This window comes from Ambystoma mexicanum, chromosome 2q (genome assembly GCF_040938575.1).
Source record: "Ambystoma mexicanum isolate Mex_15411 chromosome 2q, UKY_AmexF1_1, whole genome shotgun sequence".
Classification (NCBI taxonomy): domain Eukaryota; kingdom Metazoa; phylum Chordata; class Amphibia; order Caudata; family Ambystomatidae; genus Ambystoma; species Ambystoma mexicanum.
This window is the reverse complement of record NC_090924.1, coordinates 945,066,092-945,084,519: the sequence shown is the minus strand read 5'-3', so window position 1 is coordinate 945,084,519 and position 18,428 is coordinate 945,066,092. Positions and strand designations below refer to the sequence as shown.

The following is an 18,428-nucleotide window of genomic DNA, read 5'->3' as shown; positions in this document are numbered from 1 at the left end:
ACCATCACTTCATAACCGTGGCTACGAGACACTATGGAATAGATTCACGGGACACAGACATCCATTGTATTTATTTATGTATTATTATTTATCTGTTGCTCCTCTGCTTCGCACTTTCCACTTCTCCCCCCTTGCATTTACTTTTCCCCTCCCCCTCTCCCATGCACTTGTGTATTCTCAATGTCACTGGGCTTAGTAAGATTGCTGTTTTGCTCTCCCCTGTTCCCTTCCCTTGCCTTGTTGCGCTCTGAAACACTTGTGTACGAGCGCGATAGAAAAAAAATATCAATTCACTTCAATTGTAGCTGCAGCTATAAACGAAACCCTACGCGTAGACACAGACATTTTTTACATATCCAAAAGCACACATTGCCAAAGTTCAAATGAAACAAGAGTAGTGATGTGAGCATGGAATCAGAGAGTCATGTAAAATTGTGTGTTATAACATCCATAGAATAATATGATTATTGCACAGGAATGTGTGTCTAAATACCCACAGCTATTCTACATAGCTGTCTGTACAAGAACAACCAATCAGCTGGTGTGTTACTTTAACACAACTACACCTAGGTGTGATGCTGAATATGTATGTCAACAACCAATGACCAGTTACTAAAACAGCAGATAAAAATGCTTCCCCGCTCTCCCAAGCCCTCACCAAATGCTCCCCACATCTATGCCAGCTCCCCCTCACCTCTAATGGACCTCTCACCTCCCCTGCCCTCTCCCATTCCACCCAAAACACTTGTCATTTCCGTGACGCAGTTTCAGTTTGAAGTGTTGGTTATCCACCGTTATACCCTGCGTATAACTGTGGCTACCTCTCGCATTGAGAAAAATTAAAGATGGCGGCTGTTTAATTTATAAATACCAGATTTCTTGGCAATTTACCCGACATATAGCTATCTATTTTGTAGAAGGGGGCAGCGCCTTCTCTGACAAAAACTGAAAAAAATACAGGGCAGAATAACCACCAACCACTAACGGATTGCGTGCCAAGTTGATTCGGACTTGGTCCAAATCTGTTCAGCAGGTTGTGCTGTGCAATATGGCAACAATTCTATGAGAAAATTAATGGGGACTAGGCCGAAACTACGCTGTTTTGTTTTCTCAATACCATTTATATTTTTCAAAGAGACTTTCCAGTCTAGGGTGGTCCTTTTACAAACCTTTTTTTGCAAACTTTCAGCCAAATCCGTTGCAGGAGACACATATTATTAGCAATTCATTTGTTCGATTTCCTATATAACTGTTTTACCATAACTATACGTCATTGCCAGAGCACTGTTTAAGCAGAGGTTGAAACACTTGCCTGGGAATTAAACTGCAAGAGATGTAGGGTGACTAGACTAACCAAAGCAGGAGGAGGGCATGTTGCCAAAGCAACAAGTTGGTGCTCCCAGTGGTCAACAATGGATTTGCTTATGCACAGCCACTTCACAGGTGGCCACTGTGCATTCAAGAAACTAAGAGGAAAAAGTAGAAAAAAGTTCAAATTCAGCTCACATAGCTGATTCACTTTTTCTTCAAAGTCCTTTTCTTCGTTCCTTGATTAAGATACGAAATGTAATTGCCACTGTAGTCAATTTTATGTCATAATAGTTCACATTTTGAAAAAAGGGGAGCCCAGCAACTAAGGATGCCCCCTTTCAAGTTGAATGGCTGATACTTGAACTAATGCCCTGAAAGGCAACACAGCACAGTACGTCACTGTGCACTAAGCTCCAATGGCATTAAGTGTGTACACTACATGACAATTTGTAATTGGTAATGCAAAATGTTCTGTATGGCCAAACCCTTCTGCAGGAGCAGTGGAATTTCTATTTAGTGCACCTGTCGTGTTCTCCACCATCTGTGGAGAGAGTGAGACGTGCAGTTAGTTTTCCTTTAGGCCTATTGACGATGGTGAAAAACAAATATGTGTAAGGCAGCTTGCTGAGAGTGAAGGTATCTAATCCCGGCGAAAGGGTGTAGAAGATGGCAGCCATTAAAAATATTTCAACTATTGATGACAAATATAATGTTATGGTGACATGTTTAGTAGAGTTGCAGTAGACTTTACAGCCAACTTCTAAAATATAAATGCTACAGAAATATACTTGTTACATTTTTGTTGTTATAGCCCAGTGCTTAGAGGTGAGTGTCCAATGTACTCACTGAATAGGACCTACCACTCCTTCTTGGTAGAAGCTATCGAGTATAGGCCCTCTTGAGTATCAAACAACACCATCGATTTGTTCAGGCTTATCACATATGCTATGCAATCTTTCAAACATAAATCTACTCAGGGATTCCCATAGCTCAGCTGAGTTACCACAATCTCAGAACTTGTGGTTAAGGACATCCCCAGTCTAATTGCACTGCCTGCATTGCCCATCCATAAAGAGGCCCAGTTGGAACTGTTTTTCAGGTGTCCAGTGGAAACAAAGTTTGATTTGTTGCTGGCTGTAAAGCCTTTCTGGGCTTGGTCCTGCCTATTTAAAGTTTCACAGCATGTGCTTCCAGTTCTCATCATCTCTGATTTGCATTCCCAGTCTCGTTTGGCCTGGTCCAGACAGGACACTCTTTTCTCTAAGGTGGTTTTATAAATGCTGGACATTGAGATTGTCCCCCTGTTGTTTTTAAACATGGACCTCACAAGTTATATCAAAAGAGATTGTACCAGAGAGAGTTGCAACATGTATGGAGTAAGGGCATCTTTTTCTGGACATATCGCACCATCTCTCCCAATTTGATGCATGATTTGACTCCATCATGTTCGAGCATATGATGCAGCCTGGTGATCGTGTTTGCATGCCGCTAGTCCTGCTGTTCCTTGTTTCCCGTCAGGCAGAGACGTTGCTAGGTGAGGCCTGAGGGGGCGATAGCCCCAGGTCTTTTGGTTGTAGCCCCAGATATGATATGATATGATATGGTATTTGTAACGCGCCTATACACAAGTGTTTCAAGGCGCGACGAGGCAGGGAGGGAGGGAAACAAGGGGAAGACAGACAAACGATCCTACTAGGCCAGGTGTCATTTAGATCGCGCAAGTGCGGAGGTAAGGGGAAAAGGAGGAAGTGCAGGGGGAGGAGGTGGGGGGGAAAGTGCAGTACAAGGTAAGTAGCGTAAAAAATAATAAATAATAAATAATAAATAAAAAGGGCCAGCTGGTGGCAAGTGCGAGGTAAGTGCAGAGCAAGTGCTGGGAAGGGGGCTGTAGGGATACAGTGACAGTCCCACAGTGCAGGGGGAGCCAGGGAGGCAGTGCAAGTGGAGAGTGGCTGGGCCCTGGACCGAGGTTGCTGAGAGTGGCCCAGATGCAGGTTTAGTGCTGAATTCAGTGGGGAGTTAAGCAGGTTTAGCAGGGGAGAGGGAGAGAGAAGGCAGAAGCGAAGAGGAAGGTTTTGAGGTGCTTCCGGAACCGGAGATGGTTCTCCTCAAGTTTCAGGGAGGCAGGAAGGCTGTTCCAGAGGGAGGCCCCTGCTGCGGAGAGAGATCTACCCCAGCTCGTTGCTTCAAGAAGCGGCTGACCATGAGGGAGTTGGAGACGGATGAGCGAAGGGCTTGTGAAGGAAGATATTTAGGATGAGAGAGTTGAAGGTATTTAGGTCCCAGGCCCCAGAAGGCCTTGTGGACAATGCAGAGGGTTTTGAACTTAATCCTCGCAGCCACTGGGAGCCAGTGAAGAGATTTCAGTCCTGGAGAGATACGGTCCCTGGGCTTGAGGCCAAGGACAAGTCTCGCAGTTCTGTTCTGGATAAGTTGCAGAGGGCGGAGAGTGGAGGCAGGCAGATTAAGATAGAGGCTGTTACAGTAGTCCAGCCTTGAGAGAACCAGGGCTCGGGAGACAGTGAGCTTCTGGGGGAAGGAGAGGAAGGGAAGAATACCTCTGAGGAGGTGCAGCTGGTAGTGTGACTTCTTAGAGACGTCAGATATATGAGGAGAGAAGGAGATAGAAGTTCAGGGGCTATAAGTAAAAGGCTAGCTAGCCCCGAGTCCAACAGTCCGGACATTAGCATAGTCCCAGATGTTTTCAAGACCTAGAAACACCCCTGCTGCCAGGGGTACTTGTGGATTTCCCCAGATTCCAGAACACAGCATCAGGCACAGATGCAGACTCATTGTTTCCAAAACCATTGGGTGATTTGGCTGTTCACCCTGCATGTTTCTTGAATGGTGCAGAAATTGCAGGAGGTTGCCGTGCAAATCCAAGCATGGCTCAATCAGTGTCCATATCGGCTCATCAGGTGATGAATCTTGAAGCCAGTGACTTACTTTTCAGAATGTAAAAGCATCACAGCATTCTTTCATATGGGGGAAGCCCTATACATCTTTCCTCACGTGCAGTATTTATTCTAGGTGACATACACATTTCCAGTTCTGCCATGTTTCGATGACCAAGTCTAACTCTGGTCCAGATTGTAGAAGAGGGCAGTTATGTTTTTTTTGCGGGATCAAACTCTGAAGCTACCTCATTTCCTTCCTCATTTCTGCATGTTTGTGGGACACAGCAACCTATCTGTGCATGGTGCCTTCACTCACAGGACAGCTGCATGTACTGTGCAGCTACTCTTTGCTTAAATATACTGTCAACCAAAGCACTGTATTTTTCTGTTTTTCGGTTGACACTGTATTTAAGCAAACATATATATACCAGCCCGCAGCTCCCTGCATCCTGCTGGCAATGGCCAACGCGGTGTGCCTAAAAGGTACCTGTACCAAAGGCGCAGTGCCAAAAAGGCTGTCACCGAAAGCGTTGTGTCCAAACACAGCAGACCTTTAACCAGAGGGGCTTCCTGTAGTACAGCAATATCAACATTATTTATCTTTAAATAAAGTAAGGTTGTTTTTTCTTTTAATCAGATTGTTCAAACCCTTAGGGTTTGATTCACAGAGGCCTTTTATAGTGACGCAATCGAATTGAAAAATGCTCTGTGAATCAGGACCTTAACCTCCTAAGGAATAATCTTATTTGTATTCAAGCTAAAGCGTGACAGGGGTTATTGATTTGAAGTCCACGGTGGTGTTTCGAGAGACTCAGACCAGGTTTAATCTGAGGTCTTCCATGTGTAATGTATTCACCAAGCTGTGTTTTCTGGTTGAGCAGACACTCTCTCAAAATTGCAATTGGGAAATATTATATTTTCTCATATGTGCAATCAGAGATGCTCAACTCATAGGCATCTCTTCAGAAAAGGTAAGAAAGGTCACATGTTAGGTACTATCAAGAGTAATAGTTTGTGTCTCAATGGTTCAAAGCAACGGCTAAGTGGTGCGCCTTTATGTTTCATTAAAAACAAGGGTCCACTAGGTGGAGTTACATTACCACATTTCACCAAATTAGGGACGATTGTAAGATTTGATGTGCATTACATATACTATATATTATTATATTGTCATATTGGGGCAATCAGCCATCAGCTGAAAAGGCCATCTTTAAATGGTGTGCGGTCACATGAGGCTTCATACAAAGACCCCCCGAAAAGGCTGTAAAATGGGGCAGGAGTAGATGTAAACCACTGATACAACACCCGCTCCTGACTCACTGTCAGTGTTCCAAGATGTCTGCCATGGCTATGCCACACACCTTCTTACAAACCATTCTCTGTAATCCACCAGCTACCCCCTCACACACACCCAAATAAGCACTGGTAAATCTTACTCATGAAGACACCCATCCTGTCTCTCACGCCAACAAAAAACGTGTAGGTTTCATTTCCCTCATAACTTGGCTTCTTAGCATCTACACTTATTATATTCTGGTAGGCCGCTGACTGAAGCCACATCACGAGGCATGGCTAACCTGCAATTTACTATATACTTGTGTTGTGATAAACTTGGATTTTAGTTGTTGTTTACCAAATTAGAATGTAAGGAGTGTAAGGAAGGAGTGTTAGCTGCCCATTTCCCTTGTTAAGTACACTTGGCTTCTTCAGCCCTTTAATTTTTGTGCTGACTCATAAAACCTGTTACAACCGACTGATGCAGGATGATGCCTTAATACAATAGTTCATCCCTGTACCTTGGGACGGTGCTTATCTATTCAGGTAATCCCATGATTGTGAAATTGGCCGTCTAAGCTGCGCTTTTAATTTAATACATGCTTATAGTAGTGATATAGCCCAAGGTGAGGGGGCTATATCACTACTCTGTTCTCCGCTCACGCTGTTTCTTTTCTGATTAACTTTGTTATGTAACTTTATGTTATGTTTGTATTACCGTTCTTTGTTTTCTCAGCGCACTGAGGCCCATGCGCGTGCTGCGCTATATAAGAAATAAACTAAACTAAACTATAGGGTATGTGGCCAGTGGCCAAATTCTTGGGGTTATGGCCTACGGTCATGCCCCCAAGAATCTAGACACTGCCCACAACCAGCACAATAAAATTAAACCATATAAGTATGTTCAAAACACCTTCAAATAACAACACTCACCCATACCCCGTCCATCCCCCAATCCCAAAAACATTTACAGACACAAAAATACACAGCACACACACAATCACCTATAAAAAGATCTCTATATCAACTATTTGGCACTCTCCTACCCTTTACAAGCCATCTTTCATCCACAAAATAACGCCAAATATATTTTCCAGACTTCTTTTCCTCACGGCACTGTCCACGGACAAAGGCCATGATCTGTCCATCCAATATGGCACCATTTAAAAAATGATAACAATCTCACGTGTTCAAACATCCAATCAGCGTGCGCCTCTCTGCAAAGTTTGGTAAGCATTTGTCGTATGGCGTCAAAGTTATCAGCTGCAAAAAAGTACTCTTCCTAAAAGTGATGCAGAGGAGGATAATGAAGAACATGAAGAATAGGTAGAGGAAGTGCCTACCTCCAGCCGCCGGACCAGTCCTGGGTGCGGCAGTTCTTTAAGACCGTAGGCGGGTGCCAAAGGCTCTCGCTGCCCGTATTGAATGCATTGAGTGTGGGCTCATACTAAGTCACAGACAACAGGGGCAGTACTCCTTCGGGACGGTATCCAGTCATAATTTCAAATACAATATATTCGAAAGTAAAAATGTCGAATATATTTAGTCGAAAAACAAAAATGTCGAAAAACAAAAATGTCGACTTTTTTTCGACTTTTTTCGATTTTATGTGTTAATAATAAATATTTTATTAAACTTTTTTTTAAAAATAATTAAAGGTATTTCCATGGGGGGTGGGGGTGATGGGGAGGATGAGGGGGTTGGGGATAGGGGTTTGGGATGGTTTTTTAAATAATTAATTAATTATTTAATATTATATTAAAAAAAAAATTAAAATAATTAAAGGTATATCTATGGGGGGTGGGGGGGATGGGGAGGAGGGGGGGTTGGGGTAGGGGTTTGGGATGGGGGGGTTGGGGGGGGACCCCCCCCCATAATAAATGTTACTATCTGGGTAAAAATAAAAAATAAAGTGTTTTGGGTTTTCAAATTTTTTTTCGACATTTTTTTTTCGAAATTATGACTTTTCCTATTATATGTATGTGTTTTCGACTTTTTTACATTCGACATTTTTTTTTCGACATTTTTGCTATTCGACATTATGTTTTCGACTTTTTGTCTATAAACCCTTCGGGACCACCTCCATGCCCCGCTACATGATATCCAATCACCCAGGTGCTCTGAGAAAAGTTGCTCCTTTCTCAAGGAGAAGAAGGTTAACATCCTCTACCCTATCTTCCTTAACCGCTGCTGCCTCCACACAGCATACTCCTGTGGGGAGAGGATACCACCAGCTGCCTCGCAGGTCATACCAGAGGCTGTTCATCCTTACCTTTCAAGGGTTATAGTTTTCTGCATGTACTGCAACACACTGCTCTAAAAGGCCAAGCAGTTTTAAAGGTTCAGTCAAGGAGCAAGAGAAACACTACCCACTACCTTACATTTGAGCCCCCCCAACATCTTCCCCTATACACCTGCCCCTCCATATCTACGGTTGATGCCCCTTACCTCCCCCACCTTTCCTCCTCGCCTGTCCTACAAAAAAACAAAATCCCCAAAAATATATAATAGCCAGAAACACAAAATAAAAAGGTTCCTTTAGGACCCACCTTTCCCAGATAAAAATAGAACTAAAAACAAAAAATACACTGGACTTTTTGCTGCCTGTGTAGTCCGCGGACAGTACGATAGTCCACAGACACCTGGAAAACTCCAAGAGTGGTTTGGGGGTACTAAAATCATTAAATAGTTTTTAGTTCAAAAATGGTGGCTCTTAAAACAACCTTTTTGCATTTTTGGGGGGTTTATATACTGAACAATTGTTCTGCTGAATTTATTTATTTTTTCCAACTTTCACAAAAATTGCGTCTAATATTTCTTTCTGGTTTTGTTTTTTATTTATTACAACTACTGAAAAAATACTTCACAACATATTTCACAAGTTCACAAAAATGGTTTCAATGCAAATGCATTTTGGATATTAAAAAGAAAAATCTGATTTCGGACATCAGTCAAATTCAATCCATGTCCTCGAAAATTATTTACATCATCCAACCTGATATTTTCATTGTGAAAAGATGCCATTCCTAACACATAAAAAAGCACATACACCTCCATTCACAAGCTGTATACCTTCTTTCATCTCAGGACAAAACAAATTTGGACGTCTCCATATTTGTCTTCGATTGATTTCAGAAATAAAATTATCTTTGCAACTGTAAACGGTTCCATTAGGCTTCTCAACATATCCTCCAGTGCAACCTAAAAAGATCCTTCAGTCACTTAGCCCAAACTGTTGCCTCCCCAATGCAGAACAATAATATCTGTATGTTTAAAGTGAGCCCTCCCCTCACAGAATGGTAATAAGGTTACGCAGTTTAACCCACAATCTACATACCACGAAACTTCCACTTCGTCCAATTCAATAGTAGCAGCGATGCCACGAGATTCACTATAAAACTTCAATGAATGGACCCAATCTCCCACCTTCCACACACACTGCTTCTTCACAGCCATAGCTATAGCCAGCTTCACTACACACAACAAAGGAAACACTTCCTACCCTGCACTCATGTACACTTCAACTCTTCCTGCAGACCTCAAAAACCTTATTGGCTAATCGCCCTGTAAAGACCCGAATGTCACGTGTGGCTCTGTGGACTCGGCGGCACCTGCAAGTGTTTATTCACCTATAATAACAGATCCCTATCAACTTTATTCCCCTCCCCCTCCCTTTCCATGCCCTCTTTTGGTCACTAAATAACCTCAAATACAATTTCCTTACTTTTCTCTCACTGCGCTGTCCGCGGACAGTAGTAGTGATCACGAACTTGGCAGCACCTGCATACCTTTTTTTCAACTAAAAAAACAGCTCCCTATCAACTTTGTTCCACTTTTTCCTCGGTGTGCTATCCACGGCCACCACAGCTGTCTGCATATCCAGTATGGAGACCTTTTAAAAAAATATTATGCACCTCACGTTTTTGAGCATACAATCAGCGAGCACGTTAGATGTCCATGAACATCACGCTGCACACTTATTGTTCCACGGGTGTCCGCAGACCCCAAATCATGAAATGAGTCTGCATACCAGCCCCAGATAGCTCACATTGTTTTTACCTACTTTTTGCCCATTTAAAAAAAAAAGACTGGACATATTTGCACCAAATTTACAAAAGCATGCTTTGGGGACCAAGCCGCGGCTCCTGGAGCAAATTTGGTGAAAATCCGTCCAGCGGTTTGAGCTGTTGGCGCAAGCACATTTCTTTTCCCATTGTGTCTATGAGGATTTCCACACGTTTTTGGAACCCCCCCCTATAACTTTGCCGCCCCTGGACATGACCACACCAAACTTTGCTGAATCATTCCAAAGACCCCATATACCTTTTTTTTGCAAAGTTTGGTGAGGATTCGTCCAGGGGGAAAAGTTTGGTGAGGATTCATCCAGGGGGGAGCCACCCAAAAAGTGCTCTTTCTATGAGTTGAGCAACTTAACCATAACTACAGGGTCGCTACCACAGCCCTTGTAATTAGTGTTGCTTCTGTTTAGAAAAAAGACAAATTGTTTAAAATTATTCAACGTACTTGTGATAATGCATTTGGCACTGTTTCCAATTGGTATGTTTTGCCATACGTGTTTTTAGCTTCCAAATTTCTTTCAAATGTGTTTGGTTTGATGCAGTGTTTGTGGTCTTTTGAAACCTTATCTTATATATGAAATCAATCAAAAAGCTGATGTATTCCACAAAGGACTTCCAAAAAGGGTCAATGTCCCGATTGCTGTACTCTCTTCTAGAGCAAAACAATTACTTAATTTGGTGTTTCTATTGTGGACATGGTTTTCAGTCGAGGTTGTGGGTTTAAGAAACATTATTTAGACCTAAAGGCCCTAAATGTTACCTGAAGGAATTGTGCTCAAAACATAGCACAGGTGCCTTGAATCTATCAATGTGTGAACTTGTTAGTTTACTGAAATTGCGTGCCAATGGTTTTGCAGAGTCTTCAAAACCCTCAAGAATGCTGATAAAGACCAGCAAAGGAATTGGTGCTGAACAGAATGTGCAACAGAAGCTCTTCTATACATGTTTTCTATCAAATTAAGTAGACGATTCAATTAACTAATTTAAATTGTGTTTCCTATTTATTTTGTTGATACAATCTCCTACAATTTCGGTTTTTGCATGATTTCTTTTCAGTAAACTAACGAAAAACTCTTCATTATGTGTTTCCATGTTTTTTACTGATAAGAAATTATGTAAATTGGTTTTGTATGAGATTTATTTTAGATGTTTCACCAGAGTGAAAATGGAAAATTATGAATTTTGCACAGTTGCGCCATTGGTATTTAAATTTTGCACAACCCACTTGGAACATCACCCGACGACAATACAAAGGATTGCAGGGCTTCCTGTGTATCTTCTCCCACCAAGGACTGCAAAACAGCACACTTTAATAAGAGTGTTTATTTAGTAATGTGTGCTTTGTATTTTAACAGAATATCCATCTTGTAGCCAAATGGCTGGGAACACTAGAGAAGCTGCTCGAGCAGTATAGCAGAGGGAGTCACAACGACTACAGGGTCTTCATCAGCGCTGAACCCGCTTCAACTCCAGAGGAGCACATCATTCCACAGGGAATATTGGAGAACTCTGTTAAAATTACCAATGAACCACCCACGGGTATGCTGGCTAATTTGCATGCTGCCCTCTACAACTTTGACCAGGTGAGGAAAGAGTGGATTATTAGAAGCAAATGTCTGAAAATTGTGTTTGAAATTATTTGTAGTCAGACAATTGCCGTAAACATACTGTTGACATGTGGGCTACTTTAAAGAGTTGAACACACAGCAATGGGAGTACAAATGTTCATCTACCTTTTCGCACAGCCACATCAGTATCTTGTGCAAAGGAAATTAATAATTCCGATGACACCAAATGTGTAGTTAAACAGTGCCACTGCCCTGTATTCCGGGGTGTAAAATATGCCTTACTTGGTAATAGTGTCACAAATGTGTGTGACAGAATCCTATATGGTGTTTTGGGATTTCCCTACTTGCAGTCATATGGCCTTTTCAAAATATCTGCCCTCTTCCCCTGGCATGGGATCGCAATTGACAGGGGAAGCTGAAACAAGTGGAAAGAGGTTGGAATAGGAGGAGGAGACAAAGGTGTGGGGGAAACATTACCATGCATGTCAAGGGTGTGGATGCTGGAACAGGGGGTGCATTTATATCAGACATCTGGGGTGAGGTAAAGGAGTTACAGAGAAACAAAACAAGATCTGGACATAGAATTGTGGTATGTAAAGAAGCCAATGGGGATGACAGCTTCCTGAAAACAGTTTACTATGACGGCCCCTACCACCAGCATGTCTGCTTAAGGTTTCATTTAATCTCCAATTCTCAACTGATAATATGCTTACCCTGCCAATACCATATTCTACATATACCATGTGCATCAAAACTGAGCAGAGGCCTAAGACACATTACAGATGATCCCCATGTTTAACGTTCACTTAGAAGTAAAAGAAATACAGTAAGATAACTGCAATCAGTGGTTCATTAGGAAAATTCAGGAACTGGAAATAATGGTGGGGTGGGGAGATGACTTTTACAATTACATTAATCAGAGTTTGGGAGATAATCCACACATGTTTATGAGAGCATTTCTATGATGGTACATTTTCGATTGAATACTTTGAGTGCAATGTTTTAAGATTGTACTAATGTGTAGGTTGTACGATTATTTATGTGTTCATTAATTGACTATGTACTGTACTAAGATTATTGCTTTATTTATGAAGTATGTGTATTGTATACATCATATATTGTAAAACGTTTTTATAAACTATCACACAAAAAATAAAGAAATAAAATATAGGAACTGGACATAAAAATGCAGAAATGCATTCGCTGTAATACAAAATATTCAAAGGTCTTAGGTGAAGCTCAGGTATGGAATTCCTATAATTCAGAGTTCGTACATTCTTGTCTTCTCTGACCCTATCCACATAGTCTTTACTCGAAGATGCTTTGGCCAATGCTAAAACATTCACTGCTATTTGCACAAACTGCACGACGTAAATAGTAGTGATCCAGGAAATTCGCTCACTACGTGATCCAAGTCATTTGATATTTCCATGGGCCATATAACACTCCTAATTCCACACACCAGTTTCTTGCTCTGTTTTATTCACCTCCACAATCATGTTCTTGCTCCACAAGCTAAACGTATCCAGTTTAAATAGCTCTTTCTTACTTTGATTTTTTGGGGGGGAAGTTATACATTTGACCAGTCTCTGGTGATCTCTGCTGGGATGCTGGACATTTACATCACACTTTCAAAACCTCAATGATCATCACCTTTTTGTTTCTATCATAATACTTATTATACTTCTTTGGAGCTGCTTGTATTCTCCTTATTCATATTTATATAATTGCTCTACTGTACATCTTTTCATGGAAGACACAAGGAACCTGACGGCAGAATACACAGTACCACAATGTTGGTCATGAGCAGCATGATCTCCAGGTGCAATTATATCCATTTCCCATTCAAAGCCATTAACCAATACCGGTTTAACATAAGCTCTTATCAACTGATTTTATTATTCAGCTTAGCCATTAGACTCCACATTCTCTCCCCAAAGATTCACAGGGACCCACATTATCCAGAGCAACTTTACTCCATACTTCTCCAGGTACCCTTGTGGATTTAATTCATAGTTGTGCAGTCTCTTTTGACTAATTTATTTTCATTAACAGATTTTCAAACAACAGAAATGCATTATATTACCTGTGACGAAGTCCCCTACTTGGTTATGGACGCTGGCAGCTCAGTAGCCCTAGATATCAGGGAAACCCATATGCTTTCAGGATGGCGACTCCTGGAGAAACATTTGGGAGATTCCTTGGAGCTTAACACTTCAGGGCCATGGTGTAGAAGAGGCCAGTCACATGGGAAACACCCATAATCCGCCTGGAGTTAAGGGAGGGAATACACCCCCTACCTTACCTGACCAAGCTCCCTACTCAGGGCGACACCTTTAAAGATCACTCTGAGGTAGCTATGGTACATGGGGGCCCAGACTGCCCCCATGTAGAAATAAGACCTGGCCCCTTTAAGTGGTAGACAAAATATACCTACAACCACCATCAAGGCCCCCTTAGAACCAATAGGACAACACCTAGGTGCTGTTGTCCTACCAAACTGCATCAAAAGTGTAGGTCCCTGTGTCTAGGGGCAGGAACTGCTCCCAACTAAACAAAGAGGGGGACATGAGTTAGGCAGCTGATCTACCAACCAACACCTATGCCAGCAACCTAAAGTGGAAGTTTGGAACTCCAAGATGTCAGATGTAGTTTCTGAGACTGCTGCCCACAGACGCTGTTGACCTATACAGGCCCAGAGAACTGCAACTCCCAAGTACTGCCTATCAAGTCTACACAACTGAGTCCCATTTCCCCAGAGAGAGGCTGGAAGGTGGGGGCAAGGCCCTATACACATGCAAATGCCAAGTTTGAGTGGGAGCTTGGAGAAAGGGGATGATGGTTGAGCAGGGACAGGAGAAAACAGTTGAAGATAGTTGGTAAGTGGTAGAAGAAAGATGTACAGTGTAAGTGACTTCAATCCAGCACTCCAACCAAGGCAATGCTTAGTATGGGATGCCCAATCGAAGCCCTTATTTATATATGTTTATGTCAAAGTTCTTTAAATCTGGATGATGAACCCTTATATAACTTATACGAAAAAATAGGGGAGCCCTCAAAGTGTTCAGTGTAGGTAACGGGCAAATAATACAAGGTAAACGAAAAAAAGGAACACCCACACTAGAATATTGACATACTAATTTATGTCCTAGTTTTACTTGTTTTATCCAAACCAATGTCTGTTATGCTCATAAAGAATCACCAGTAAAGAGATACCCAAAGTACAATTTAGAAAATATTGACCATGTTTTTAATTAAAAAAAGATAATATATACACAATGGGCCTCATTACGACCGTGGCGGTCCGGAAATAACGGTGGCGGTAAACCCGCCGCCACCGTTGTTTCCGGACCGCCTGATCCCGACCCCTGCAGGCGGGAGGTGATGTTCCCGCCAGGTCTGACCTGACGGGTTTAACACCGCCCGCCTGCAGGCGGACGAGGAAACACCGGCAGCATTACAAGATGCTGCCGGTGTTTCCATGATCCCGATTCCCATTGAGTCCCATAGGACTCAATGGGAATGGGGATTTACACCATTCCGCCTCCGTGATTCCCGGAAAACCGGGGTTGTGATGCCCCGGTAATTCCGGGAATCACGGAGGCGGAATGGTAATACGAGTCCGGCGTTAACCAGGCGGTTTTACCGCCTCGGTTAACGCCGGACTCGTAATGAGGCCCAATATATCCACAAACTTAAGAGTACAATTGCAATAAATTCAATAAGATTTTCAAATATAATGTTCAAAAGGAAAGACAGTGAGTTAAACACTTTCTTTTTAAAACATGAAAAAATCAAATCAGAGAAAAAAATTACTTTCAACAGTCAGATTTCATAGACTATTGGGGACTATAATGTACACAGAAAAAGGGGGTACAAAGGAATTATTAGAATATTAGTAAGCATTCACACAAAAAAAGAAGAGGGCGGGAATATATCCCTGTAATAGACTTCTTATTTTTTAATCATAAAATTTCTTTAAAGAAAAGACTGTCTATTTTCAGAGATTCTTATCTTTTTTTGTGTGTATATCATGCTCAGTACCTGATCATGTTTTGAAGAACTGCCTACGTGTCAGTTTTTAAACAAGAAATAATTATAACAGTATTATTTGTTCTTCCAATTTCTAATATGCAAAATACTGAAGACACTTTTTGGCTGTTGCCATCATTCTTGGCAAAGATTTTTTGAAGCCTTCCTCAGGGCAAATCGGACCTACAGAGAGTCCGCAAGACAAAAAAAGGGGGGGAAGGCAGGAACATATATATATAAGGTCAGTATAATCTAAAACCATTTTGTCATGGGTATTTTTTACTGAAAACATTTTTGGAAAAAGAGGGGAGGGGAGGTACTGCTTGTTTAAAGGAAAGGAAAAGCCTGCATGATACTCACCCTGTTGATTGTACAGGGGTGCGCAGACTAAGGAGCCTTTAGGTTTGCTGGTGGCTGGATTCCTTCTCTTGGAGCTGCGGGAGAACAGTCTGGCAGTGCTCGGCTTGAGTCACTGTAGAGTCCATGAATGGATAGGCTGTAGTGTAAAAATTCAAACATTCAAGGGAAACGAAGGGAGGAGTTGAAACATCAGTGCATGGAGGCATGCAAAGAACACATATCTTAATCATATGTTGAAAATAACTTATTAGTTTAAGGGTGGGGAAGCACAATTAATAATGTGCTGAGGTCACCGCCTAAATAATTGGCGGAACCAAAAAGGTGGCGTTAGCAACGTAATTAAAGAGGTACTGAAACCACCGCCCGGGTATATGGCGGAACAAGGAAGAAAAACCGCTGAGTAGCAGTGTCTTACCATGCTTAAATGCTGTTGTAGAGTGTGCATAAGCTATTGATGCAACGTGGACCCTCTTGGGTATGATGGTCGCTGTGAAAAGGATCAGGGATGGATGAGGTCAGCTTTATGGGAAAACTGTGATTGAGGTGCTGCGCGGTCATACGAGCGGCGCTGAATGCTCGCTGTTGGTGTGACAATAAATATTCTTCACAGTTTCCTACAGGTCAGAGGGTGCCTGCAAAGAGAGAACAGGCATGTCAAAAGCGCAGCTCTCCTGGTAAGGAACAAGGGCATAAAATGAAAAAACGCCATTGTGAGCCAAAAAGCCAGAGATAAAGGGAAAAGCATTGTACTTATTGTGTACATGCGAGCGAATCAGCGTTTGTCAGCTTACCAACATTTTTGGGATTCGCATTGTGGAGCCGGTGTGAGTGGATCGCCGGAGAGTAGAAAAAGTCAAAGCAGACGTACTGCAGTTCGGTCTAGAGTGTGAAGCAAATGGTAGTCATGGGAACCTGCCAGAAAACAGGTTCCATGATCCCGCGCAGCTGAGTCAAACCAAGGGGTCCGAGATCGGGGGTGTATTGGGACAACTGAATAAATGAAAGTATTCAGGAGCAATACTGCGATCGCTTGTGGTTATTCCACTGTTAGCGATCTTGGTCCTAAAAGAGAAATGGGCCTGTCAGTTGTGTCTGCCGCGAAGACAGGTGGAAAAAGTAAAAAGTGCCCGGCAGCATATTGTAAAGACTCGTTGGGCATGTGGTATGATCCTATGCCTAGCCTCTCTAGCGTTCCAACTTGCGAGAGGAGTGAGTGTTGCCATGGAGACGGCAAATGGTGTATACTGACGGTACAGGGGAAAAGGTGAAAAAGAGGGTTCACCCTGTCGTCGTACAGAACACCAACAAAACAGTAAATTGAAGAAAAATCGCTCGGTATGTAATACGATCACGTGCCAAGCGCGCATATCTCATCAGCGTTCCAAACAACAATGGTAACGAGTGTTCCCATGCAAACACAATGGCATGCATTAACGATTAAGGGGAATACAGAAGTAAACGCCCTGATGCTGTGAGGAGCAGTAGCAGCTCATGGCAGAAGCTGTAAGAACATCTTGAAATCAACGTAAGGCTCTTGGTGGGAGAGAAAAAGGGGGGTAGACAAAAAATCTTGTTGAGTCATGTCTATTTAGTATGATATGGACATGCTGCTGGAGTGGCTGTAATTATTACAAAAAGTGTGGACAAAGACATAATAATTTTAATTTTAAGGGAGGCATACTCGGAACAATCCAAATTATGTTGGACAGATGAATTCTTCATTAAGGCCATGTTCAAAAGATTCTACTCTATAAATCCATTGTGCTTCTTTTTGTAGTAAACTCATTGTCAGATTGGTGTAGGATATGACTGTATCCACTATCCACCATGCGATGTCATCAGCTGTATGTTTAGCTTCCATATAGTGTTTTACCAGAGGTGCAGTTGTATTTTTGCATCTTATTCTCAAGCAATGTTCGCAGATCCTTATGTGGATGGGTCTCTCTGTTTTTCCCACACATCATAAACCACATGGACATTCAATTATATATATCGCATTTTTGGTTTTACAGTTCGTCAGGCTTCTGAGGTTCCATTGTTTATCCATGATCTTGAAGTCTGTTATCCTCTTTGTGAACTTACATGCAGTGCAATTTCCGCATGGGAAATGTCCTACTGTAGACCTCAAGTTCCATAGGCCTAGTCTAGGCGCAGGGCTGGAAAATTTGGAATGTACCAGTTGGTATTTTACATTTTTGCCGCGCTTGTGTGCAAACCGCGGTATTGGTTCGTTGGGTAAACATAATCTAGCGAGTTCCCAATGTTTGGTTATTGATTTTCGAATCAGGGACGTATGTGCCCCATGTGTAATCACACACGTGGTAATCACACACGTGGTTCTTGGCTGCTCATTATTATTTGCTTCTTTGTCCATTAAGAGATCATCTCTGTTGTAAAATCTAGCTCTTTTGCGTGATCTTGAGATCACGTTCTTGGGATACCCCCTTGCCGTCAGTCTATGGTCAAGGTCATTGGCACGTTCATAAAAATCCTTAATCTCAGTGCAATTTCTTCTGATCCTTAGATATTGCCCAAAAGGTAAGTTTTCTCTTAGATGTCTAGGATGGTCACTTTCAAAATGCAACAAGGTGTTTTGATCGCTAGGTTTCCGAACTAAGTTGCATTTCAAAGAACCATTGTTAATTTGAATTTTGAGGTCCAAAAAACTAACCTCTGAAGTACTGCACTCCATGGTAAACTGGAAATTTTTGTCAACATTGTTGAGCCATTCCAGATAATTTTAGAGGTCTAGTTTCGAACCTTCCCATATGAAAAGAATATCGTCGATATATCTTTTCCAATTTTTGATCTGGTTCTTGAAAGGGTTCTTATCCGATAATATGTTTGTTTTTTCAAAATATGCCATGAATAGTATGGCCAGGCTCGGCGCAAAGGTTGCCCCCATC

General features: G+C 42.1%; 1 protein-coding gene across 1 annotated transcript in view; it reads left to right on the top strand.

Annotated features, from left to right (window-relative positions):
• DNAH11 (dynein axonemal heavy chain 11) overlaps positions 1-18,428 on the top strand; it is a 4,227,155-nt gene that overhangs the window by 3,711,572 nt on the left and 497,155 nt on the right. The window contains exon 74 of the mRNA XM_069648254.1: positions 10,918-11,145. Within this exon, the coding sequence (XP_069504355.1) occupies positions 10,918-11,145 (228 nt within the window). The remainder of the gene's footprint in view (positions 1-10,917; positions 11,146-18,428) is intronic.